General features: G+C 39.6%; 1 protein-coding gene across 4 annotated transcripts in view; it reads right to left on the bottom strand.

Annotated features, from left to right (window-relative positions):
* The window catches only part of TRMT11 (tRNA methyltransferase 11), a 56154-nt gene extending 41147 nt beyond the window's left edge, over window positions 1-15007 (bottom strand). For 3 of the 4 annotated variants that reach the window (XM_077902432.1, XM_077902459.1, XM_077902441.1), the window contains exons 1-7: window positions 14867-15007; window positions 8342-8407; window positions 6381-6454; window positions 2775-2856; window positions 2593-2685; window positions 2214-2348; window positions 1315-1471 (exon numbers count right to left, since the gene is read on the bottom strand). In XM_077902432.1, the coding sequence (XP_077758558.1) occupies window positions 1315-1471; window positions 2214-2348; window positions 2593-2685; window positions 2775-2856; window positions 6381-6454; window positions 8342-8407; window positions 14867-14938 (679 nt within the window). In that variant the 5' untranslated portion in view covers window positions 14939-15007. Of the gene's footprint in view, window positions 1-1314; window positions 1472-2213; window positions 2349-2592; window positions 2686-2774; window positions 2857-3969; window positions 4035-6380; window positions 6457-8341; window positions 8408-14866 lie in introns of those variants that run through there. The other variant, XM_077902450.1, reaches the window with a different exon arrangement.
* Between the last annotated feature and the right edge of the window lie 10658 nt (window positions 15008-25665).

Raw genomic sequence — 25665 nt, 5'->3', positions numbered from 1 at the left:
TCTGGGTCAAGTATATGCAAGTGTTCTCTGTTCTTATTCTTGTATCTTTACTATAAGTTTGGCATTACTTCCAATAAAAGTTTAAAATGTTGGGAGAGGTGCATAGGATAATGAGGAAAGCAAAGAAACAAAGAGGCTATATGTTGGGTGTGGGATATACAGAGATGCTGGGGGAGTGGGAGAAGAAAAACTCACTAGCAGATTAATTCAACAACAAACACAGAAAATCATTCCAACGGTTAAAACCTCTTAACTTTGATACTTTTCTTCCTAATCACATGTGGTCACATTCCTCAAGTTAGTTTATGATATAACAGCTGGCCAACAGACCTTAATGCAGAAAGAGGCAGCCCTAAGATAGTAGTTAAGAGCATGAGCTCTGGAGTTAGACTGCGGGAGTTTCAATCTCATGAAATTTACACACTAACTTCGGCCAAGTCACATAACCTCTCTCTTGTGCCATAATCTCCTCAGGAAGTTTTTTACTTTTTAATTCAACAATGTTTCTGCTATTGCATCAACACTGCTTCCCAAGTTTCTGATGGGGAAAGACGGCTACAGGGAGAAACGCCAACCACAAACATAATTTGTTCTGTCACAATCTGAATCACAATGAATCTAGCCAGACAAACATAAATATGAGTGCTCCCTAGGTATGAGTAAGATCCAGCAAAAATGGGGTAAAGTGGGAAAATGTAGTATTCATGGAATCAGAGGAGGCAAACTTGGAATTTTAGGACTTCTTACACAAAGTCAATTACAAGGCCATCCAATCAAGTGTGTACAGAGGCCAGACCACAGCCTCAGCAGCCAGGCTCTAGCTGTTGATAATTAAGGCACTTTCCTTATTTTCACACTTAGAAAGCTCTATAATCCAAATCAAATATAAGACACATTACCATTTTTTTCCATGTAAGTATATGCTTATCAATGTTAAATGATGAACATATATTTTTTAATCTTGTTACTCAAGTCTTTTTCCACCCAAAAGTTCTCCTATTTAAATAAACTGTACAGCTTTACAACATTTCCGCAGTGCACAGTATTGCGATGCATGGTATGCCCCTCCACCTAGTGGTTTACTTGGAGAAGCAGCCCACAAAATTAAAATCATACCATCCTTGAAGTGGCAAAAATGTTGCATACTGGGTTATTATCATAGAGAAATATGTGGTTGTCTCTTAGCCACTATCACATGATAATTAAGATTATTCTGTCCAAATTTACTAATCTTTTAGCAAAAACATTACTATAACCTTGACTAACATAAACAAGCAACATGTATGCACTAGTTTGATGGTTAAAAAAAAATACCTGTTCCAACAAATGGATCAAAGACAATATCATTTTCCTTCACTTTTCCATGGTTGGCCATGATAAATGATAAACCAGCATCCATGCTTGTATTTCCAATAAAGTGTCTCTTTTTGACACTGTATGACTCAATAAGCTCTCTCTGTCCATCTGCAATCTAGATCAGAGATTCTTCAAATTAGTTTAACAACATAAAACAGATTTAAGATAACCATTCACAATAAAACCACAGTATCTCAATGATAAAAACTTCTTTCCACTTACCATTGCTCTACACTTGTTCCTTTAAAAAATGTGATTGTGGTAATTATGGACAAATACCTTGTATTTTTTTTAGTGTGTTGCAATTTACTGTAACAAATTCAATTTCAAACTAAATTTGAATTGAACTTGAATGCAATAATTCCAGGGGTTGGTGGTAAGTAAACTTTATCCACCTCTTTTTTTCTCCTAAAAACAATATTCTGTAACATAAGCCCCAGCTTCCATTACCCTAGGGAAGTGAGCAGGACTGCTTTGCAGTAATTTTATTTCTTTTCAGAATGTGAACTTAGATTCGAAAACCCCACAAATAAGATCCCTTACTACCAGAGTGCACCCTGCCTTTTCTCTGCTTAAAAATCAATCCAGACTTTCTGGCAAGTCTTATGTTATTTTTTCCTGGTGTATTACCCCTTACCTAGGCCCTATATCTAAAAAGCCTCTTGCGCTTCTCAGGAATCTCCAGAAAAATAAACAAAACACAACATATAACCACATATTTTCCACTGATTTTAAGTCATACAGTAGTTCTGAGTCTTCAATTGCTTTAAAATTTTACCTATAAAGTACTACACAAAGGCCTACTATTAAGCTTTTAAAGAAACAATCTGAAACAGGTAAAAAGAATACTTGCTTACCCATCTACCAAAATAAATATTATGTGGGTTCTCAGGGATGCAGTTTGGGTCCAAACCATAATCCTCCAGTACAGAGAATATATGCTGTGGCTTCTTTAAATTCACTTTCCCTTCAAATGGCAGAAACTCAAGAGCCTGAAAAAAAAGAGTGATTCTCATGTCCCATGAGAATTTTAAAGGAAAAACAGTGCTTATATAATAATACCTATCTTGTAAGTTTGGTATCAGCATTAAATTAAGACAAAACATGAAAATTATTTAGCACACAATATGCTACAAAATAAGCACTTATCCAGAACTGAGAAATTATTACATATCAACAGCAATCAGACCACATTACTCTCACAGGTTTTTTTTCATTTTTGCTAAATTCACTTACATCTATTCGTTTGACTTTTTCTTCTTGTGTCAATGTTTTATTAAATGTGTGAATCTTTATTTTATATGTAGAATCTGAATGTAGAAATGGAACCTAAAATAAAAGCAAATGAATTCTTTTAAGCTTAGTAATTCTACAGTATCTGTAGATATACCTATATAAAAATACATTTCACTACGCACCATCTTCTCCACAGGGTAGTTTTTAAGAGAACTATATAGCTCCTCTGGAGATTTTCCATGACCCCATAATTCAAATATGGACCTAGGAAATAAATGATTAGTACTAACCTCAGTAACAAAAAATCAGTTTAACAATAATATTTAACAATTACTTCCCTACTTTTTTATGTTTGTTCCCTTAATACAATTATTGCATTTTCTAAGCTATAAATGAGAAATGTGTCCTAAAAATAAACATAAGTCCAAACCACACAAAGAAGTTTAACTTTACAAAGAAAGGAAATTTAACTCAAGATTTTTCCAAGTTTTCATTATATTTTTATACTAGAATACAAATGATGCAGGAACATCATTTATTTCACTAAAACAGGTGAAAAGCTGCAGCAAATCCAATTTTTCCCAATGTCTTCTCCACAAAACAAAAATGAGCAGTTAAAAATGTTACAATATTCAGCAATTACTTATTAACATTTAGTAACTTTTATTTTTCTAACTATTACAAAAAGAGAATTCTTAGTATAAAAAAATCCTCAAGCTTCCACCAATTTCAAGGAACACTTAAACAGTCACGAGAAAAAATTTCATTACAAATATTATAAATAAGAATTCATTGTAATGGACCTCAAATCTAGATAGTAGCATAGTTTTGTGGACCTAATTCAAACTACTTTATAAATGTAAATAATGCTGCCATTAGGATTGAGATTATCCTTTGAAAACAAACTCTTCTTTCCTCTCTACTAAATTTATAGAAAAAGGACCTCTACAATAATTCTACTTTTACTTAGGCATCACTAAAGGGGTGACCTCACCTATAGAAACATACAAAAAGTAAAAAGCAGCAAACACAATTATTCAAAATAGATGTCCCCAAATTCCATGTATTCAGGACTTTTTCTTAATGTTTAAAAATAATAAGCTTGATCAATTCATTTATTCAACAAATACTTATTAAGGATCACTATATACCAGGAATTGTTCTAGGCACTAGGACACAACAAAACAAAGTTCATTGCCTTCGTGAAACTTCAGGGAGAGGATGCCTGGAAGCATCAACTGAGGGAAAGCAGAGGTGACTCAACCTCTGAAAAGGGAAAACCTTGAAAAACAAAAATGGTAAAAAATAATAAAAGCTAACACGGAATGTAACTCAAAGTACAAGGGACTGTTCTAAGGCCATTTAATATGGACTCACTTGTTCCTCATAGGAGCCCTACGCGGTAGCTGCCAGTATCTTCACCCACTGAACCAAAGAGGAAACTGAGGCACAAAGAGATTAAAATGACTATTTCAGGTCATATAGCAATTAATAAAGCTAGGATTCCAATCCATCAGACTCCAGACTCCACACATGACTACATGCACTATAATACACTGCTTCTCAAAAATTAAAAAAAAAAAAAATTAATTAAAAAAAAAAAAAAACAATCCCAGACCAGGCCATTCAGGGTAAAACCGAATTTCACAGATCATAATTAACCCTAATGATGTAGGAACTAGTGCTTGTAATGATAACCTAGAATCAATGAACTATGATTCCATGTCTTCTTTTTCAGAAAGAACTTATATATTCATAAATTTCTATTTTAAATGGTCATAATAAAGATTAGGTATATAACATGAAAAGCTTCAGCTATAATCGAACACTAATGTATAATACCTTCTATGATTTAGATTTTCAGAGTAAACAGTTTTCATATATATGTGACTGAACTATTTTAATCCATAATTTAGAGATTGTAAAGCTTATATAAGCTGCAACATTTCTCACAGGTGCTATACAAAGAAGCATGGATATTAACTAATATATTTTAATGATTATGGAAGTAGTAATGAAATCTTTCTGACAAAAATTCCTTAGGAAACTATCCTTTGAGGGAAGGAGGGGAATGGAATTGGGAAAGGTGCACAGAGTCAATGGTTTTTGTAAACCACTTTTTTTTTTCTTTTTTTTTTTTTTTTAGGAAGCTGTATCAAATATTTCAAAATGTTGAGATCTAATAAGGTAGATACCTAGGTGTCTATTACATTTTTCATTCTATTTGTGGCATCCTGAAAATATTCCATGTTAAAAATAAATCAACAAAACAAAATTAACTATTAATCCCTAGGGTATTACAAAAAATTTTTTTGAATTTAATTTTCAATTCATGGGCAGCCCTGGTGGCCCAGTGGTTTAGTGCTGCCTTCAGTCCAGGGCCTGATCCTGGAGACCCGGGATCAAGTCCCACGTCGGGCTCCCTGCATGGAGCCTGCTTCTCCCTCTGCCTGTGTCTCTGCCTCTCTCTCTCTCTCTCATGAATAAATAGATTAAAAAAATAATAATTTTCAATTCATGCTTATAATAGTCTTTTATTTCCAGAACAATTTTTTTAAAAAGATTTTATTTATTTATTCACGAGAGACACAGAGGGAGAAGCAGAGACACAGGCAGAAGGAGAAGCAGGCTCCATGCAGGGAGCCTAACATGGGACTTGATCCCAGGTCTCCAGGATCACACCCTGAGCCGAAGGCAGACGCTCAACCGCTGAGCCATCCAGGCATCCCATACTTCCAGAACAATTAATGCTACAATTAGGATTGTGAATTTTATCATTTGAAAAGGAACTCCTCCTTTGCTTTCTATTAAGTTTATAGACAGAAGATGTCTACAGTAATACAACCCTTACTTAGCTATCACTGAGGGTATACCCAACCTAAGCTATTCAAAATATACAGATAATAAAAAGTAATCAAGGAAACTATTATATAATAATATACAATCATTACATAGTTATTAGTTGCACCATTAAGGAAATGCAGAAGATATGAGCTCAAGTAGCTATTTTAAACCAAAAAGCTATTTTTATAATAAGCCTTATCTGCTAAAATCAAACTCTTAGAGCTATAAATTTTAATATGCTAACCAAAAGTAATAATTATTCAAAATATGTGGGTTTTTAGTTGTTTCTGTTTGCTAGTCATTTTTACTGAATAAATAAGACTCATTAGCAAGTTTCAATTTAAAAGATGAAGGAAGGAAAGAAGGAAGAATGAAGGAAAGAAACAAGGAAGGTAAAAAAGGAAAAAAGATCAGACACCAAAGATAGTATCTAAAAAACAGGTAGGACACACTATGAGCAACATCATTATAGTAATCTACACAAGATATGCTAGTTGGGATTCCGCTAACAAATAAAACAGCAAAACGTACTTCATGGCAGTCCCTACTTTTTGTCATTTCACACTTCAATCTGCTCACCCAACTAAAAGCCATCTCTAAGAAAAACATTGTTCGATTTTCAGTACTTTGGTTATAACTAAATGTGGCATTTATCCTATGTAAATGAAGCATTTACATCTTGTATCATATTCCTGCCTAATATAGAAGTTTTTTTAACATTACCCAAAACAAGTGTTGATGCATTTCACCAGGAAAATTCCCTCCCCGTTTCAGCAGAGAACTCCCTATTCTTCCACCACCACCCAGTGGCAAATTCGGGTATCTGCAAGCTAAAGGGAGCTCCCCACAACAACCCCTTCTATCCTCTATCAACATAGCAAAAGGCACAGAGAAGTAGAAGTAATGTGTACAATCTGTAGGAAAACACTTTAAGTCTCTCTTACTTGGCACACACTGTCCGTTTCATTAAGTTTCTGGCAATATCTTCAGAGGGAATGCTAAGAATCCAAAATGGAGACTGAAAAAAAAATAACAACATACAACTTACTTGTAATTGCTTTCATGGCCTTGTGTGCCAAGGAGTCAAGGAGTCAGTAAGGAGAGATTCCTAGTTGCTACTTTTCTGTAAAAACACCTGATCTGACTCTAACCAAAATAAAAATTGCTCCAGTAGTAAAAATGTAAATTATTTTAATGGGTAACCTGCTAGGATAATATAGTACAACATCAGAAAAACTTTTATAAATGACCATAAATGCAAATATCAGCAAATATAAGATTAAACTGCAGATCAATTTTCTATTTACTCGCTTATGTATTTTGACCAAAATAATCAAAGTTCATTTGATTTGTTTTTTTAATTTATAACAAAAATTTAATTAATCAATAATTAACCAAAGTATAATCTCAGATTTTTCTATTATTGTTCATTATTCCTTATAATACAGCTATTTTATTTTTAACTTCTAAGTACTCTATTACTTTGAATGATCCCTCTTTTTTAAGTAGTTGTGGCCACCTGAGGGGGTAGAAAAGGAACTCTTTGAAGTATCTATGATTGAAGTATCTATGATTGAAAATCATAGGATATATTATTAAATTATCATTACCTAAGGAAAAAAGTTTCAGGTGCATCAAGGGTGATTACCAATCCTCTGTCTCAACCATCAAGATTACAGGCACTTTTTAAAAAAAAAAAAAAAAAGGTTTTGTATTTTATTTTTACAGAGAGAGTACTCATGCGTACATGTGCACACACGTGGGTGTAGGGAGTGGGTGGGGGGACAGACACTTATGCAAGCTCCACGCTGAGCACAGACCCTGAGATTATGACCTAAGCTGAAATCAAGAGTTGGTCACTTAATCGACTGAGCCACCCAGGCACCCTGATTACAGGCACTTTTCATCCCCACCCAGACAACCCCTTGCCAGAATATGGAAAAAGCAGAACCCTGACCTCAGTTTGCCATCCTCACCCAATTATGTCTATACTCTACCCCCTTCCTCCTCCCACAGTACTTAAAGTCAACCAGGAGTCCAACCTTAGCGGACTTTCAACTAAGTTGTCTCATCTTCTGAAAGAAATCCTCCCTGTCACACCCAGTCTTTCTTCTTCCAATGTTTATACTATTCTACAGAAAAATTCAAAATAATCCAAACAAAAAAGATGGCTATCTCAGTATTATTTTTATTAGAAAAATTTAAAAGCAATCTGAATGAAATCATTAGATAAATAATGGTAGAGCTAATCAATAGAAAGTATTACACAATCCTGTTAGTGATGAAGGTTATGTAGCAACATGTGCCTATATTAATACTATCAAGTGAAAAAGAGACTACAAAAATTCATAAGTAGTATTAGAACTAAAGGAAAAAAAGTATATGAAAAAAAATTGCAGGTAGTACCCTCAGATTGTAAGTCATGTAAAGGAAGAATTATGATTTTTTCTTTTTCTATTTTCCAAGCTTCTCTAATACACAGATAAACTATCAAAAACAAAATACAAAGCTCATAAATTTATAATCTTATAATACACAATTTTAAATGTTTAAATAATTCCCACTATAAGTCTGAAATTCCACTAAATTCTGAATTCTAATGCTAATCATACCTCATCAAGGGGAAACAGCCCTTTTTTTCAATTAAGGGACAGATACCAATTATGGTTTAAGTGTTGAATTAAAAATTCAAAACGAGTAAACTAAATGAATACTGGAAATAAATTTAAATGACTTTCCAAAACCACAACTTTTTCCCAAAAATATCTTTTATTAATTGCCCCTAGAAAGAAACAAATAACTGTACAAATATAAATTTAAGATTTGTAGTTCTTCTCTTCAAACTCAAGGTTTTATTTGTAAACATAATGCACATGATCTAATGAAAAATATAAATTCAACTTACCTTTCCATAAGTTTCCTGACTACTGATGAACTGACCTCCAAAAAGTGACAGCAAAGACTTTATTTCCTATATTAAAAATATTATAGAAAAAAAACATATTTTAACAGAGGGAACTCAAAGACTATTAACAGATATAGGTACAATAAGATTTTTTTAAGAGTACCTACCCAAGGCATTTAAATTTCAACACCAGATAAACTACAAACTCTGGGTTCTGAAAAAATTTTACAGTCACAAACACAGTAATTTCTGAGAAATTTTACACAAGAAGATTGCCAAAAGCCTTGCTCAGAAAATGGAAAAAACTGGATGACAAACACTACAGATTAGTAATCCAACACTGATCAATAAAAATAAGATGAATTATTAGACAGGTAAGTTGAGGACGTTCAGACAAAAAATAAGGGATTAACCAGGAAGCATCACTGTGGATTCACTAAAGAAAAGTTACAGCAAGTTAACCCCCTTAACAGCAAGTTAAGTTCTTTCTGGATAAAGTTATAGAACTAGAAAGAGAATAGCTGTAGCTACTTTAAAAACATCAGGAATGCAAAGTTGAAATCTGTTCAGATAGTATTATATTCTCTGAAGCAATCACTTTGTACTGATAAATACAAAATGACTATGCAAATTTTACAATATATACCGCTAACAAATTGTGTCTCCTCAAATAACATAAAGCAAGTAGAACCCCACTCCTCTCTGTAAATCTTACGAAGGAGGTAATCCCATTAGAAATATGTCTGTCCCCTCTTCTGGGGGCCTACAATCCTCTTTTATCCCAACTAGGAAAAGGAGACTTTAACACCCAACTCATAATGAGGGTGTATGCATATGCGTGCGTGCGTGTGTGTGTGTGTGTGTGTGTGTATGCATATATATATATATTTTTTTAATCCCTGGACTTACACAGGGCTAAATTCAGTTGAATTATATGGACAGACCAAGAACTTGCATAGTCTACCAGTAAATTACTGAAGGTAACCCAAAAGTCATTTTGCAACATGAGTGACACACATTAAACAGGAGGTATCACTGGACTTGAGAGTCTGACGAACCACAATTTTATTTTCACCTCTTCCAAATAGTGGCCATATGTATGTTTGTTTGTTTTCTACACAAGCCACTTCTCTCATCTGTAAAATAGGAATCATTAGCTGCCTCATCAAGTAAGGAAGTCTGTGACAACAGGAGCACAGAACCTAGGGTGTTAGTAAAGGACTCAAGGTGATGATGACCTTGAGGTCCAATGGCTCAAGAAATCAAGCAAGACTGACAGGAGTTTTTTTTTTTTTTAAGAGAAACATTAAGTTATAGATGAAGTTACTTTGGTCTAGAATGATTAATGTTCATTCTACACTAACACATAGTAGGAAATCAGCTTTACATTTAAAACATCAAAAATGCTGCTCCTGTGATACCTTGTTAAAAACTAGTAAGAGGCCAAAAAACCCAAAGTCTCTATGAGTCTAAAAAAAAAAAAAAAGTGAAGGATTATTGAAGTTTTATGGCATAGCATTAGCTCCACTACCCAAACTTATAAGCAAAACTTGTATTATACTACTCCATCAATCTACTTGGAAAAAGCAAAACACAAAATCTTTACTCTTATAGCAACTTCACTTTCTGGTTTCATTCTCTGGTTGAGAATCTTTCTACATTAGGAACATTTATACTGGAACATTTATACTGGATATAAGAATACGGCATGATCTGGGGCATGCCTCATGCATCAACTTACGTGAGCTTTTCAGTTCTTTTAGCCACTCACTTTTTCATCCATTTTTTTAGCCAGCAATAAAACCCAGGTGTCTGAACTCTAGTGGGGTAAGGCAGGCACCAACTACAACTGGCCCTGATTAATTCTACAAGGGTAAAACAGGACCACACTTATATTCCTAATCTCTCATTTTAAATCATAAAGGCAGCTACTCATAAGTTTTGCTGCTTAGCAGTTCTAATACAGTAGATGGACTCAAAAGTGTAGACTCTGCTTTTGATGGTCTTCCCCAAAGGAATCCTCTCACTCAATAGTTACTATAAAACTAATATGTATAAACCACTGAACTATGTAAAGATAAATACATACTTATCTTCAGGGAGGTTACAGTCTAATAGAACAATACATTCAACCTAGTAACAAATGTGAGGTGTAAAATGGTGAGTGCTCTTAAAGAAGTAAAAGCAAAAAGGTTTAACACTACTGTTCAAGGGAGAAGAGATGACTTCAGTTTTAGAAGAAAAGTTTTCATAGAAACGGACTTATGCCCTGGAATACAGAGAGAATCTGCACAGATGGAAGAAGATTTCCACTTCTACCAACCGCAAACTAGGCTTCAGATTCAGCCCTTCTGCTGAGAACTAGAAGAACCTGGCATCTGCTTGAAGGCGTGGAGCGATGACAAGAGTTAGCAAACCAAACTTCAGAAGGCAGAAATCCCAAGGTGCAGCCACTTGCTTCCTGGGGCATCTACCAATTCCAAAGGCAGCTGTGAGCCTGGATGATCCTTTGGACAGCCTAATGAAGCTAGGCACAAAAATACTGGGCCATCCATGGAGAAGAAAGGCAGCTTGATAAACCACCCAGTTTGGACTGGGATCCTCAAAAGCTACACACCAGAGGAACATGTGTGAATTAGAACAGAACCAAAACTTAATACCTGAAAATAAGTTAAAGTCATGCTAGACTGTTAATGCTCCTATCTTCAAGAGGGTTTACATCATTCTGAGCCTCATGTTATTTCAATTAACTTTACAAATACATCTAGGATGTATTTTAAAAAAAATAAGCCAGCACACATATGAAAAAGAACCAAGAGAAACAACACATAAAAGCAACAGACCCACAGGACTTCTTTTATCATAGTGAGTATGTATGTATGTATGTATGTACGCTTTCGACACTTTGTCATACTTAACATAACTATGCTTTCTATACTGAAGGGGATAAAAGACATAATTAAGAATTTTGACAAAGAATAAAAGCCTATTTAAAAAGAAACTGCAGACTTGAAAAAAGAATAAAAAAATAAACCTAAAATAAAATGAATATGGGGGTAAATCTCAGTGCATGCTGACTATGCAAAATCAATAGATTTTGAAGACTGCAATAGGGAAAACCCAACTAGACAAAAGGCAGCACAGGCCAAAGCATGAAATCCAGGGAATGAGGGGGGGACTCACTTTTGGCTGCATTGAGGTAGGAAGTGGGAAGGTGTGGGGAGACGGAGAAAAGAAGCATGCAACGGCGGGCTAATGCCAGACTAAGAAGTTGCAGCCTTTGCACAATGAGGATGCAAAAGAGAACTGAGCTGGAGATCCCTGGGTGGGCAGCAGTTTGGCGCCTGCCTTTGGCCCAGGGCGCGGTCCTGGGGACCCGGGATCGAGTCCCACGTCGGGCTCCTGGTGCATGGAGCCTGCTTCTCCCTCTGCCTGTGTCTCTGCCTCTCTCTCTCTCTCTCTGTGACTATCATAAATAAATAAAAATTAAAAAAAAAAAAGAGAGAACTGGGCTTTTTGGGAGACTAAAGTGGCACCAGTGCAAGACACTGACTAAAAATAATTTAAGAAAAAGAAACAGGTAAAATGTCCAAGTACCAGGGATGCTATTCTGAAGGCTGCAGCCTAACCACTCAGCTCACACTGCGCTGCCCGACTACAGGCACACATCCTCCTTGGCCTCCTTTTCCACTCCAGTATCCTCTAAGCGATATACTTTCTCTACTCCAGAATTCTCCCTCTAAAATACAAATGATGACTAGTCACTTACTGGTTCAAAAAGAAAAAAAAAAAAAAAGTCATTTCCAGGCTTAAAAAGAGTCAATGGTTCCCCTTTAAAACTAAAATAAAATCCACGTTCCTTGCAATGGTTTCAAAACATTCCAAACTCTGGATCCTGCCCACCTTGCTGGCCTCATTGCCCATTACTTCAACATCACTCCCCACACACCTCACATCCCAAACCACCATCATCAACTCCCATCATGCCTTTACACTTGCTTTTGTTTCTCACTGAAGTGGGCTCTCCGGTCCTCTTTGCCCACACAACAACTCTTTATCAATTAAGATCTATTAAAATATTACTTCCTCCATGAAACCCTAAGCCCTTACACCCCCCATCTTGCCAAATCACCTGCCGAGCAAAACATCAATCCTGAATCAATGCCACACAGTCTTCCTTCAGGACTTCTAAGGCCAGTGAGTTGAGCATCACTGAAAAAATTGGGAGAATCTCGGCACAATTACAAATACGTGATCATCACCCTCAGCTGGGTTTCCAGCATCGCTCTAATAACCCGTGTTCTCAATTTTTAACTTGCAGCTCCCTTTTTTGCTCTCAATGACTATTTCAAATTTAACCATTTTTCCCAATTTCTCCACTCAACTGCTTGGTCCCTGATATTTTGCTCTCTCAAGAAACAACCTTGACTCGCCCATTACTTAGAAAGCTACCCCACATCCAACCTAACTCTCCTTTGCCCACTGTCCCCTTCTAGGGGAGACCAACACCTCCCACTGTGCCTTTATATCATTCTCCCCTTCTCGTCAGCCTGTAAACTTTGCTTGACCCTAGCCCTCCCTCCATTAACCAATCACTTACTTTCCCTTCTTATGTTCTAGTTAAGAACAGTCTATCTCCTCTTCCTCGTTTTCCAGTGACCATTAAACCAAGCAATCTAGCTTACCACCCCACCGCAAAAGTCTATGCAACAGCTTTAGCAAAATTTCTAAAACTTTACCCTCCTGATTTCCATGCCCTCAAAGTCCTTCTATTCGGACACTTGCCTATCCTCTTCATGACCTCCTCTCTTCTCATCTCCCCTCACATCAATGCTACCAAGCTCCTGTGTTTGGCCCATCACTCTTTCGACGCTCTGCTTTTTCTGAATAATTTCACTTTCTCTCGTAGTGTTCGTAGGCAGAAGCCTCCCAAACATATATGACCAGTCCACACCACTCTATGGTGCTCCGTGCATGCTCCTATATTCACTGGCCCCCACCCCGTCATCTCCACTTGATATTACGCCAACACGTCAAATTGAGCATAACCAAATTGTAAATCTTTCCTCTGCCTGTGCTCTACATTTTAAAATGCAGGCGCTCTTACATCACCCCAGGAGTCATCCTTGACTGGCCCCCTCATGGTCCATTATCCAGTCCTGATGATCTCATCACCTAAGTAATTTCCCAGTCGATCTCATCCCCTTACCCGGCCCTAATTCAGCCCTAATTCAGTCCTTAATCTACGAACAAGACTCTTCCAACGGGCTACTAACTGGTCCCTGATTCCAGGCTCTGTCCTCTCAAATTCTACCCTCGTTGTCGCTGCCACAGTGATTTTTTTTTTTTTTTAATTTATGATAGTCACATAGAGAGAGAGAGAGAGAGAGAGAGAGGCAGAGACATAGGCAGAGGGAGAAGCAGGCTCCATGCACCGGGAGCCCGACGTGGGATTCGATCCCGGGTCTCCAGGATCGCGCCCTGGGCCAAAGGCAGGCGCTAAACCGCTGCGCCACCCAGGGATCCCTGCCACAGTGATTTTTAAGGAAAAAATCTTCTTTGCTTAAACCTTCTCAGCAAATTCCCCTTACAAGCTAAATGACTTTTCTCTTCCCCTCCAGACTACTCAAGGCTTTGTGTTTTCTGGCCCCTGTCTACCTCTCCTGCGCTCTGTCACCCTCAGCTACGTATTTCATAATCCAGCAGTAATGAATCGTAATTCCGATTTACTTGTTTATGTCCTCGGCTGGCTAGGTCCTACCCGTACTTTACTGTTCAAGTCACGGGTTCCTGCAAGCGCTCTCAAAGGCCAGCATCCCCCGCCCTCGGGCGGCCCGACTTCCCTTCTGTGCTCTGCGCCTGTCACCGCGCTCACAAATGTCCCTAAACCGTCCACACGTGCGCTCAGACCTCGGCCCGAACAGACAGGAAAGTCTCTGTCGTCGGCACATCCCCGCGTCCGGCTCGCGCAGTTCCAAGTACTCCGAAAATGTTTCTTCGAGGAATAAAGCGCTCTTCCCGACCTCTCCGTCCTGGAACGCCGCCCCGCGCTCGCGGGGGGCCTTCTCCGTCCTGTGACGCCCGCCACCCCCCATCCCCCTCCGCGGGGCCTGCGCACCTGCCACCTGGACCTGCCACCTGGACGGCGCTCAAGGCGGCCTCCCCCTCCTGTGACCCCCCCCGACCCTCCCCCTCCGCGGGGCCCGCACACCTGCCACCTGGACCTGCCACCTGGACGGCGCTCCCGGCGGCCTCCCCCGCCGCCCCGCACCCCACCCCGCGCGCGGGCGGAATGAATGGAGATGCCGGGCAAGGCCGCGGGAGCCCGTTCTGGGCGCGGCTCTCCAGCACCCTCCGCTCAGCCTGGACCCTCCCGGGGACCGAGGGCCCGGGGACGCGGGTGCCCCCGAGGCAAGCCCCCCCCTCCCGGACGCCGGCTTGCTCAGGCTGCGTGCAGCCTCCCCCCCCCCCCCCCGCATTCCTCTCCAGACGAGGAGCTGCAGCGGGAGGGCGCCGCGCGCTCACCGGCAGGCGGAACTCCAGGTGCTCTTGCGCCAGGAGCAGCAGATACCTATTGAGCGGGCACGGCAGCGCCATTGCACCGCGCACACTGCGCCTGCGCACGTCTCCCCCCTCCCCGCACAGCGCCCTCCCTGCGGGGGCGGGGCCGGGACCGGAAGCGGAAGCTGGGCCGAGCGGGGGGCGGGGCCCGGAGCCGAGCGGGGGGCGGGGCCCCGGGCGGCGCGGGTGCTGCGAGCCGGGGCGGCGCTGTCCGGTCGAGATGCGCCCGGGGAGCCGCTGGCGTGAGGGCCCGAGGGCTTGGGGCCGCCTGCGGGGAGCCAGGTTCCCGGGGCTGCACCGGGAGCGTGCTTCCCGCTCACTCTGGAACTTTCGGGGGCAGCCCGGGGGCTCAGCGGTTCAGCGCAGCCTGCAGCCCAGGGCGTGACCCGGGGTCACGGGATCGAGTCCCGCGTCGTGCTCCCTGCGTGGAGCCTGCTTCTCCCTCTGCCTGGGCCTCTGCCTTTCTCTCTCTCTCTCTCTCTCATGAATAAATAAATAAAATCTTTAAAAAAAAAATGAAAATAAAAAAGAACCTTCAAAGCTTGGTTCTTCAGAGCCGCTCTGCAAGTTGGCCTGCTCCCTGCAGGCTCTAAGCGCTCCAAGCTCAGGACCTGGCCCACTGCTCCAGTAGGCAGTGCGCCCTTGCATCCCTTGCCTCCCTACATTTTTGCAGTTACTCTGCAAGCATCACGCCTCCTGAGTGTTGTGCCCAAGACTTCGAATCCGAATCCGAGGAGCCGGCACCCGGCACCGATGCAAACACACGAGGGTTTATTTACAAGCTCGAGCTTGGGGCCAAGTGGGTGGGTTTTAGCTTAGTTTTAAGGGCTGGTCTAGGGAACCGCCAGGAGGGGGGTAGGAATTTCTCAAGTTCTGTTTACATTTTGATATGGGGCCTTCAAGGGCATTGAGCTCTGTTCCCATTCGAATAGGGGCTTCCTGCCCTTGGCTTGGGCTCTGTTTTTATTCTAATATGGGGCTTTCTAGGACTTTAAGCTGTAAGCTGTTTTTTTCCTGTAACTGAAGTAATGTAGATTTCAGCTCTTATTCCCAGGGGCCTGGGATGGCTGTACTTGTGCTAACGCTGAACTTAACGTGGAATGGCCTTAATTTTCTCAGCCTGCACACTGGGCCAACTGGAAGAAGCTCTTGACCCCGATCATCTCTGCTGGTTCGTTCTGCACCTCACAGAAAACTCCCCATCGTCCTGAGTCGTGGACTCGGTAGTTAGGAGGTCGTCGTGCAATTCACAGACCCAGTGCACAGCCGACTCTACGTTAGAACAATGACAGATATTGCTTCCAACTATTCACACTGGCACAGGATTTCATAGCACATAAATAGTAGCATATGCATAAATTTTAAGAATTTGCATAGCTTGTGTATATGCATTATTGCTTTTGCCTTACTGAGATCAGTTCCTTTTGTATCCCACCACGATATTGAACAAAGCACAAGAGAAGGGCATATTCCAAGCACCATGCGCTGGGCACACGCCCCGGACTTCACAGCTGTGATTTAGGCATAAACTGTGGAGTCAATCTTAGGTTCAAATCTCGATTCCACTATTTACAATCCATAGGCTCTTTTTTTATTTTTTTAAAATTATGTTTATTTATTCATGCGAGACACCGAGAGAGGCAGAGACACAGGCAGAGGGAGGAGCTGTCCCAGGCCCCAGGGGTCACGACCTGAGGCCAAAGGCAGATGCTCAACTGCTGAGCCAGGAGTTGCTCTTAAGTAAATTTCTTAGCCTTCTTTTTTTTTTTTTTTTTTTATTTTATTTTATTTTTTTTTATTGGTGTTCAATTTACTAACATACAGAATAACACCCAGTGCCCGTCACCCATTCACTCCCACCCCCCGCCCTCCTCCCCTTCTACCACCCCTAGTTCGTTTCCCAGAGTTAGCAGTCTTTACGTTCTGTCTCCCTTTCTGATATTTCCAAGGACAAACATTATATGGTCTCATTCATTTGGGGAATATAAATAATAGTGAAAGGGAAAATAAGGGAAGGGAGAAGAAATGTGTGGGAAATATCTTAGCCTTCTTTAACAGCAGTTTCATCTTAAATGAAGCAATACTGCCTCCCTCAAGGGATTAAGTGAAAAAAATATATAAAGTGTTTAATATAACACCTGGCATATTGTATGGGGCCAATAAATGGGATTTAAGGAGTCTTCGCCTTAAAAAAAAATTATGAAAATTTCTCTTAACAAGCAATCTGTCTTTGTTAGGAAAACATCTTGATAAGTCCACTTAAGATAAGGAATAAAGTGAGTCTCTGAGGAGCACAGATGTCTCTTGGCCTCAAGGCTTTGGAAAAGGCATAAAAGAACTCTATGAGGCACAAGAAGAGAAGCCAAGAGAGGCCTCATACTGGCTCAGCACAGCCAAGCACCTGTTGGAGCAGCTGAGGTTTCACTCCCCTCCCAGGTCACACGGAGGATCTAGGATCCAGAAGGGCCTCTCACAGCCCCTCAAGGGTCAGCCCTGCTGGGGCCTGTCAATGCACTGCATTCCCTCCAGCATCCCTGAAGTGGATCTCAAAAAAAAATAATAGAAGAATTTTTAAATTTTTTAAAAGGTGAGACAGAGAACCAATGAAATATTAGGGGAATGATGTGCAGTGCTTGATATGCCCGATCCCTCAAACTTGTCAGAATTACCAAACATTAAATTTTGATGGGGCAAAGTTTTAGGGGATATCGTAGAGGTGCTGATTTTCATTCCCAGATTAATCTGATGCTGTGCAGAGACAACAAATAAGAACACATGGCATAGGAGAGCCTAGACAAATTCTGGTTTCACTGATTTTTCACATGAGATTCCTTAACTGCCTTTAAGCAAAGGTTCATGACTAAACCCCCACTAATTCCCCACTCCAAAGATAAGTAGGAGATCATATACATCATGAATCTCAAACTATTGCATACATGGTCTGGGGGAGTAGAAATTAACCCTGCACAGACCAGTCCAAGAGGGTTAGTGTGAAACTAATCATGAGCTCAGTTAAACTGCCTTTGAGGAAGTCACGCCAAAGCTGTTCCTCAAGGAGCACCAAGAGAGTACGGACTTTGAAAGTTGGTGTTTAAACTAACATCTGGAGATTTGCAGTTGTTTTTGTTTTTTTAATTTGTACCAGAAAGGGCAAAAAAAGTTCATAGTCCATCTTTGGGGAACTGATCCAAAGTTCACCCATGCTTCTTCATCTACCAGGGCAGACTTCTTAGAAACTTGGCTCCTCCTGGGAGATTACTGTTGTGCAAGCATCGGCGTCTCTGGTATAGGGTGCTGATTACTGAAAAATCAGAATCATTCATGGATATTCTAGGACCCAGAATTAGGAAAATTTTGAGTTCTGGTTATGACAGGCCCCTACACTGTTGACTAGTAGGACAGAGTCAGTGAAGAAAGAAAATGAGTAGAGAGTTAACCAGTCCCAGCACCAGAAGTCGTGTGTAATGTTAAAACTGTCCATCTGTCTCAGGCTAAGCATCTAACACTTGAAAAAGGGTTGGGTATCACAGAGAACCATAGAGATTTTTTGTGCACTAATGAGGGGTAGGAAACTTCTCCACTAATATTAGGACTAGAAGATTTTTCCAATGAGTAAAAAACAGGGGCTTTTTGAACATCTTGGAAAATAAAGCTTGGAACAAGTTATAGAACAACTAGGGGAACTTCACTATGATGAAGCATTTTTTTTTTTTAATGATTTATCTGTGCATTCCTCTCCCCCAAGCACATTTTGATGGAACGGGGACAGGAAAGTTTCAATAAGCATTCTCACTTGGAGAGAAAAATGGGTCGCAAACAGCAGCCACTGGTCCCTGGCAATTCTAAAACATTGCTGGATACACATTTAGAGGATGCTTACTCTGGGGGTAAGGAATATTAGCTGTGTTTTTTCTCTCCTCACCGCCCTCACCCCCATTTCTTTTTTGATCAATCATGCTAAACATTTATCAATCTTATTGAACTTAGCAAGGAAGCAGCTTTTAGATTCATTTATTTTCTCTATTTTTTTGTTCTATTTCATTTATTTCCATATTTTGTTATTTCCCTTCTTCACTTAATTTGGATTTAATTTGCTCTCTTGTAGTTTCCTATGGTTAAGTTTGGTTCATCGGCTTTGATGAAGCATTCTTAACTGAGTTCTATTTTCATGAAATGCCAGAAGAGTCTCCAGTATCTTCTATCTAAATGAAGACAACCCAGGAAGAGGAGAAGAGAGAACTAACACTTCGTGCTCTCAGGAAACAAAACTGAACAAGTTGGGACAAGGCACCAGTTCAAGCTTAAGCAGCTGCAGTTAATCTAAATATGAATCAAGATCTCCAGAACTGAAGAAAAGTAGAGCTTATCCTCTGGTCAAAAAATTCCCCAAAACAAATCTGAGATCCTAGTTCTAAACCAGACCTACTAATTTGCTACCTGTTGAAGTAGGTTCTGTGCATAGAAAAAATGTGAAGGAAAATGGGCTGGAGATTCAGCCTTCTGTCCTGGTCATCCTTAAACTCTAATGCTGACACAATTCAAATAATCAAAAGCCATCTATTTCCAGACAGATGCAAGATGTCAGCCTGATGGAGGTAGGCCAGAGAACAACCCATGCCATATCTTAGCAAATGGCTGAAAGAGAAACAGTTTTCCAAAAGGAACCTAACTTAGGGCCTACTAAAATTGGGGATGCCTTCCCTCTTTGGGCTAGTACTTAATTCTTTTGTTTGTAATGAGATCAAGACCTTAAGATATCAAAAAAATGTTTTACTCTACTTTTATTCCTCTCCAAATACAAGGCCAAGCACGCCCCAGATATCATCCACACTGCTCCAGGCTTCAGCTTTGTAGCTTAGGTTGGCTTTGAACATTTTTGAACGGAATCCCATTTATTACTTCTCTTGGGCAGAACTTGTGAACCAGAGTAATGAAAGTTCACAGTGCATTTGCCACATTTAAGCCAGGTCTTTTGTCCTTCCTCCTTCCCTGCTACCCACTTTCCTTTTCTCCTTTTCTTCTTTCTTTCCTAAAATGTTAAGTAGCAAATGTGATTTTTAAACAAAGGAAGGCTTTTGGCAATATGCAAGTATTAAGAGTCCCAAGGTAGGTGTGCAACTTACCTTCGAGAAAGGGACCTGCAGATTCTTATTTAAGCACAATTCCCAGGATTCACCATCTCCTGGTTTTATTTGCTTCCCATGGGAGGAAAAATTATTACATGGTCTCAAGTCCTATAAAAGGGGTCTTCCTGAGAACCGACTTTTCACAGGGCCACAGGAGGAGTTTTACTCAATCCTACACATACAGATTCTTAAACTTGGCTGCAGTTTGGAATTACCTGAGGAATTTTCAAAACTAGCAGGTCTGAAATTTATCCCCCAGGGATTCAAATTTAATTTGGGGTGTGGCCTGAACATATTTTTTATTTATTTTTTTTTAAAGATTTTATTTATTTATTCATGATAGTCACAGAGAGAGAGAGAGAGAGGCAGAGACACAGGCAGAGGGAGAAGCAGGCTCCATGCACCGGGAGCCCGACGTGGGATTCGATCCCGGGTCTCCAGGATCACGCCCCGGGCCAAAGGCAGGCGCCAAACCGCTGCGCCACCCAGGGATCCCCCTGAACATATTTTTTAAAGCTCTTCAGTTGTTAATTTGATGGCAGCCACCAGCAATATCTCACCTGGTAACCACTTAGAAATGCAAAGTCCTGCCCACCCTCAAATTTACTGAATCCGAAATTCAGGGTGGGATCCAGCAGTCTGTTTTAAACAGTCCCACCGGATGATTCTTATGCACACTGAAGTTTGAGAATAACTGTGGGAGAGGAGTGTGGATAGATAGGCTTTTAGTCCCAGTACCACAGATAAATAGCATGTTTTGCCTTCCTCTTACCCATGCTTGGAGAGAGAATTTATGTGATAAACTGTCAAAATGCTGCAATGTTTCTCAGCAGAAGGTGTAACAAGAAGAAAATATTCCTCTCTTATAGCTAGATTGAGAACCTCAAGAAAATCTCCTTAGCTGAGAAAATATCTAGAAGAGCCTGCTTAAGTGCTTTCCTGTGGGCCACGCATGTTGGCTATCAGAAAGGCTTTATAGAGAACTTTAAAGATTCTAAAGCAAAAAGAAGAGAAATATATTCTAAAGGGAAAGGGAGAAGGAGTAGAGAAAAAGAGTCAGCAAGATGGCAGGAGCTAGATGACACTTTACCATTGCTCTCCATGTTTGGTTATTAAATGCTTGAAACACTTAGTGTGGGTGAATTCTCCAGAGACTCAAAGAGGTTTTACACCTAAATAACGGTGGTCATGCATACAGCCATGAAGAACGTTAAGGCCAGCCTACATCTAGGTTATATTCTTGATTTTTAGATTGAAAGTAGCTGTAATTAGGATTATCGTGGTGCTCAGCTAGATTTGGGTTTGTTATGGTAACATTTTTTTTTTAATTTTTATTTATTTATGATAGTCACAAAGAGAGAGAGAAAGAGAGGCAGAGACATAGGCGGAGGGAGAAGCAGGCTCCATGCACCGGGAGCCCGACGTGGGATTCGATCCCGAGTCTCCAGGATCACCCCTGGGCCAAAGGCAGGCGCCAAACCGCTGCGCCACCCAGGGATCCCCTGTTATGGTAACATTTTAAGGGACTCAGAGATTAAAATAAAACCTTTATTGACCAGTAATATAAATTAGTCACTGAACTAATGGGAATACAAGATAAAAAATTAGATCCTCCAGCTCATAAGAAAGGTCAAAATCCAGTGGTAAGAGATATCTCACTATTTCCCAGTTATTATATTGTGTAAGGTCCATGCCCAGAAAATAAAATATCACAGGCTAGAGCCAAAGAAACAATATTGCTGTGGTTGTGGATGGGAGTATCAGGGAAGACTTATTTCCAAGAGGAGATCACATTTTAATCCAGCTTTTAAAAGTGAACAGATTTCCAAAGCTGTGCTCCATTTAGTTGGAATAGTAAAAATGGCTGGAATATGGGATGACAAGTGCAGGGAATGAAGCGGAAAATGCTGATGAATAATTGAGGGAAAACAGGTTTTCACAAGCAAGAAAACTGCACTATCAGGTCTTATAATTTAGAAAGAACTCTGATGGAGGTTGTGCTAGAAAGGAAGCAACTAGGAGCATGAAGCCCACTCAAGTGATTCTAGCAATGTTCCAAACAAGAGAAGACAAGTGTCTGAAGCACCGAGAGTAATGAATTGAGTTTTGTTTCAGGTCCCTCAAGGTAACATCATGTCTGAGGGCAAACTGTTTGGCAACTGTGAGCTAAGAGAACATCCAGACATTCATGTTCTGTATATTGAATGTACAAATGTGTTGAGAACAGACTGTAGGGTAGACATGAACAAAAGTAGAGATGGTGTGGAGGTCAACTGCAATAATCTAGGTAAGAGATGATGAAAATTTGGCCAAGATGACAGAAGTACGAGTGGTGAGAAGTAGTCAAATCCATTTTGAGAATACTGCTAAGTTTTGCTAATGGGTCTGATACGAAGTATGAGAGACAGAAGTCAAAGATGACTACAAGATTTTTGGCCTGAGCAACTAAAAGATTGCAGTTGCCATTAACAAAGATGGGGAGGGCTGAGAGGAATGGGAAGGGGAGGAGAAATAAGCTCGAGGTGCCAGTTTTATATCAGTAGGAAATATAATAAATTTATGTGAAAGATATTTGACTTGTGAAATATATTTGACTGGACTGGTTTAATTGATGGATGATGGTTGACTGTGGATCCATCTCCACTTATGTGACTTAAAATAATTCATCATACAAGGATCTGATTCTCTTTTTAAAAAAGATTTTAATTTATTTGAGAGAGAGGTTGAACATGCAAGTAGGGGGAGGAGTAGAGGAAGAGGGATGAGCAGACTCCACACTGAGTGCAGAGCCCAATGTGGGGCTCGATCTCACAACCCTGATATCATGACTTGAGCCAAAATCAAGAGTTGGATGCTGAGCCGACTGAGCCAGGTGGCCTGCTCTGATTCTTCCTAATCAGAGGAAGACATATCCATTTTAATTAAGTTTATTTAAGCTGAGTCAGAGATCTGTTTTTTATATTTATATTGCTAGGATAAAAGTTGATTCATAAGTAGATGAACCAACAGGTATCAGCTTCATTTTAGTAAACTGGAGTAGTGGGCACTTAATGAAAGTGTGGCCATCAACTTTTGTAGATGGTTTTTGGTATCAAAATCTAGAAATATATGAGCCCTGCAAGTATAAAAACTGTGCTCTTGACCTTGGATTCTTATAAGAAGTATGTCTACAACCCTGACAATGAATCTTTCATACATTAGGATCAGCTAATTTATTAAACATCTTTCATCTGAATGTCTGTTTTTAGTACTATTTTAAAAATTCCAGATGACCAACTGGGACTTATCTCAAGTATTAAGGATGGTTCAATATTAAAAAATCAGTTAATGTAATCCATCACATCAGCAGGCTAAAAAAAAAAATAATAAAGTCACACAATCATATCAATAGGTACAGAAAAAACTTTTGAACAATACCAAACATACATTTATGATGAAAACCCTCATTGAACTAGGACGGAGAGAAACTTCCTCAACTTTGATAAAGAATTTCTAAAACAAAACAAAACAAAACAAAACACACACACACACAAAAAAAACAACCTACAGTTAACACCATACTTAAGCTGAGAAAATAAAAACCCACTAAAATTACATACAGGCCAAGGATGTCTGCTCTTACCACTCCTTTTCAACATTATGCTGTAAGATTTAGCTAATGCAATAAGCCAATAAAAGGAAATAGAAGGTATACAGATTGGGAAGACATAAAACTACCTGTGTTCACAGGTCATATAATCATCTAGGTAGAAGATCCAAAACAATCATTAAAAAAAATTAATGAAACTAATAAGCAATTATAGTGAGGCTGCAGGATACAAAGTTAATATGAAAAATTCAACTGCTTTCTTATATACCAGCAATGAACAAGTGATATTTAAAATTGAAAATATAATACCATTGACATTAGCACCCCCCAAGATAAAGTATTTAGGTAGAAACCTAACAAAATATGTGTAAGATCTATACAAGGAAAACTACAAAACTCAGATGAAAAAAAAAAAAAATCAAAGAACTCAATAAATGGAGAGACAGTCCTTGTTGACAGACTCATTATTCCCTGTTCATGGAGAGACTCAATATTGTTAGGATGTCCATTCTTCTTCCAACTTGATCTGTGAATTGAATGCAATCTCAATCAAAACCATTGCAGGTTATTTTGTAGATATTAACAGACTGATGCTAAAGTTTATATGGAAAGTAAAAAGACCCAGAATAGTCAACACAATATTGACGGAGAAGAACGAGATTGAAGGACTGACTCAACCCAACTTCAAAACTTACTATAATGCTTCCAATAATAAAGACAGTGGTATTGGTGAAAACAAACAGATCAATGGAACAGAAAAAAAGAGTCCAGAAATAGACCAATATAATCAACTAATCTTTGACAAAGGAGCAAAGGCAATACAATGGAGTAAAGATGGGTCTTTTCAACAAATGGTGCTGGAACAATTGCACATCCACATACAAAAAAAAAAAAAAAATCTAGACACATACCTTATAACCCTCACAAAAGTTAGCTCAAAACAGATCAGAGGCCTAAATGTAAAATGCAACACTATAAACCTTCTTAGAGACAGTAAGAGAAAACCTAGATGATCTTGGGTATGGCAATGACTTTTTTAGATACAGCACCAAAGTCATGATCTGTTGAAGAAATAATAAGCTGGACTTCATTACAATTAAAAACTGCTCTGTGGAAGACAGTGTCGAGAAAATGAGAACACAAGCCACAGACTGGGAGAACATATTTGCAAAAGGTACACCTGATAATGGACTGTGATCGAAAATATACAAAGAACTCTTAAAACTCAATAATGAGAAAACAACTCAGTTTAAAAACCTTATGAGACACCTCACCAAAGAAGATACACAGATGGCAAATGACCATATAAAAACATGCTCCATATCATATGTCATCAGAGAAAAGGAAATTAAAACAATGAGATACCACTGCACACTTAGTAGAATGGACAAATCCCAAACACTGACACCACCAAATTCTGGCAAGGACATAATGAGAATTCTTATTGATAGCTGGTGGGAACACAAAATGGTACATAGCCACTTTGGAAGATAGTTTGGCAGTTTTTTATAAAACTAAACATATGCTTATCATGTGACTTAGTAATCATGTCCCTTGGTATTTACCCAAAGGCATTGAAAACTTACCTCCACACAAAAACCTGCATACAGGTGTTTACAGCAGATTTATTCATAATTGGCAAAATGTGGAAGCAACCAAGAAATCCTTTAGTAGGTGAATGGATAAACCATAGTACATTCCGACCATGGAATATTATTCAGCACTAAAAAGAGATGAGCTATCACATCATGAAAAGGCAGGGAGAAACCTTAAATGTATATCACTAAGTGAAAGAAGCCAACCTGTAAAGGCTATATACTGTGTGATTCCAATTATATGACATTCTGGAAAAGGGAAACTACACAGACAGTAAAAAGGTCACTGCTTGGGGCACCTGGATGGCTCAGTCGGTTAAGCATCTGTCTTCGGCTCAGGTCATGATCCCAGGATCCTGGGATTGAGCCCCACATCAGGTGGGGACCCTGCTTCTGCTGCTCCCCTTGCTTGTGCACTCACTCACTCTCTCTTTCTCTGTCAAATAAATAAGT

The sequence above is a fragment of the Canis aureus genome, chromosome 1 (assembly GCF_053574225.1).
Source record: "Canis aureus isolate CA01 chromosome 1, VMU_Caureus_v.1.0, whole genome shotgun sequence".
NCBI lineage: Eukaryota > Metazoa > Chordata > Mammalia > Carnivora > Canidae > Canis > Canis aureus.
The sequence above is the reverse complement of the archived record's forward strand: the minus strand, read 5'-3'. Positions and strand labels throughout refer to the sequence as shown.